The following is a 1,046-nucleotide window of genomic DNA, read 5'->3' as shown; positions in this document are numbered from 1 at the left end:
TTGCTTCGATGGTCTGAGCAGAGGAAGAAGGCAGAGGGGGGAGGGGCGGGGAACTTTCCCGCCAGCCCCGCAGGTCAGGGGGGACGGCGCATGCCTACTTCTTCTGCCCGGTCAGCAGCGGCATGTATGTCATCATGAAGCCCATCAGGGTGAACCTGGGTGCGTGCGCGTGCGGTTCATGGTGATGTGTGAGTCGAGGGCCGCACAATGCACAGGCATGGGGGGGGGCGGGGGGCGGGGGAGAGGCACAGAGAGGGCAGGGGACCAGGGGGGACGCCGGGGGCGGCGGACACACGCACATGAGGTTCATCGAGGCGGGCTTCTCGGCGGAGCCGCCCTTGCCGTTGAGGGTCGCGCGATTGGCATGGCCGACGGCGGTGGCCAGGAGCGAGGCCCAGGCCGCGTAGCGGTACTGTGGCGCCGGGCCATGGCGTCGTGGGTTGTTTTTTTTTTCGCCCGTTCGCGGGTGTCGACAGATTGGACGGCGGATGGCCGGGGCGTCGATCGGACGGGCATGCACGCGTGTGGGTGTGAGTTGGCGCGAAGAGGGGGGAGGGGGGGGGGCAATGGCAGCCGCGAGGATGCCCGCTGGTGTGGGCGCATACGGGGGCGTGTGGGCAGGGGGGGGGGGAAGCAAAAGGGGCGGGCGGGCAGCGGGCCGACGCACGCGCAGCATCACAGCGAACATGCTGAACAGCATGGACAGCAGGCCCCAGGAATCCAGGCCGTTGGCCCCGCGGGTCTCATAGATCTCGGTCGCCTGGGCCGAGTCGGTGTAGATGCCAGCCGGCAGGGGGATGGAGAAGGGGACGGCCAGCTCCGGGCGCTTGGGGTCGGCGCCCTTGGCAAGCAGGGAAGGAATGGCGGACATGCTGGGAGGGCGGGGGGAGCGGGGGGGGGGACGGGTGAACTCGGCGGGAGGCGGAGAAAGGGGGGAGGGGGGGAGAGGGGGGGGGGGTGTGGGGGGCCCGGGGGGGGGGGGGGTCCAAGGGCGCGGGCGGCCCGCAAGCGGCCCTCCCCCTCCTTCTCTCCCCCCCCCCCCCCCC

At 71.4% G+C, this 1,046-nt stretch overlaps 1 protein-coding gene across 1 annotated transcript; it reads right to left on the bottom strand.

The window, feature by feature from the left end:
• Positions 1–31: 31 nt before the first annotated feature.
• Positions 32–893, bottom strand: H696_06377 (hypothetical protein). Its single transcript, XM_009500117.1, has 3 exons — positions 668–893; positions 300–412; positions 32–155 (listed from the first exon to the last, which is right to left on the bottom strand). The coding sequence occupies exons 1-3, from the start codon at positions 869–871 to the stop codon at positions 95–97; spliced, it is 378 nt and encodes a 125-aa protein (XP_009498392.1). The 5' UTR covers positions 872–893; the 3' UTR covers positions 32–94.
• Between the last annotated feature and the right edge of the window lie 153 nt (positions 894–1,046).

Source organism: Fonticula alba (genome assembly GCF_000388065.1).
Source record: "Fonticula alba strain ATCC 38817 unplaced genomic scaffold supercont2.184, whole genome shotgun sequence".
Taxonomy (NCBI): Eukaryota; order Rotosphaerida; family Fonticulaceae; genus Fonticula; species Fonticula alba.
Note: the sequence above shows the minus strand (reverse complement) of the source record. Positions and strands in the feature narration are given on the sequence as shown.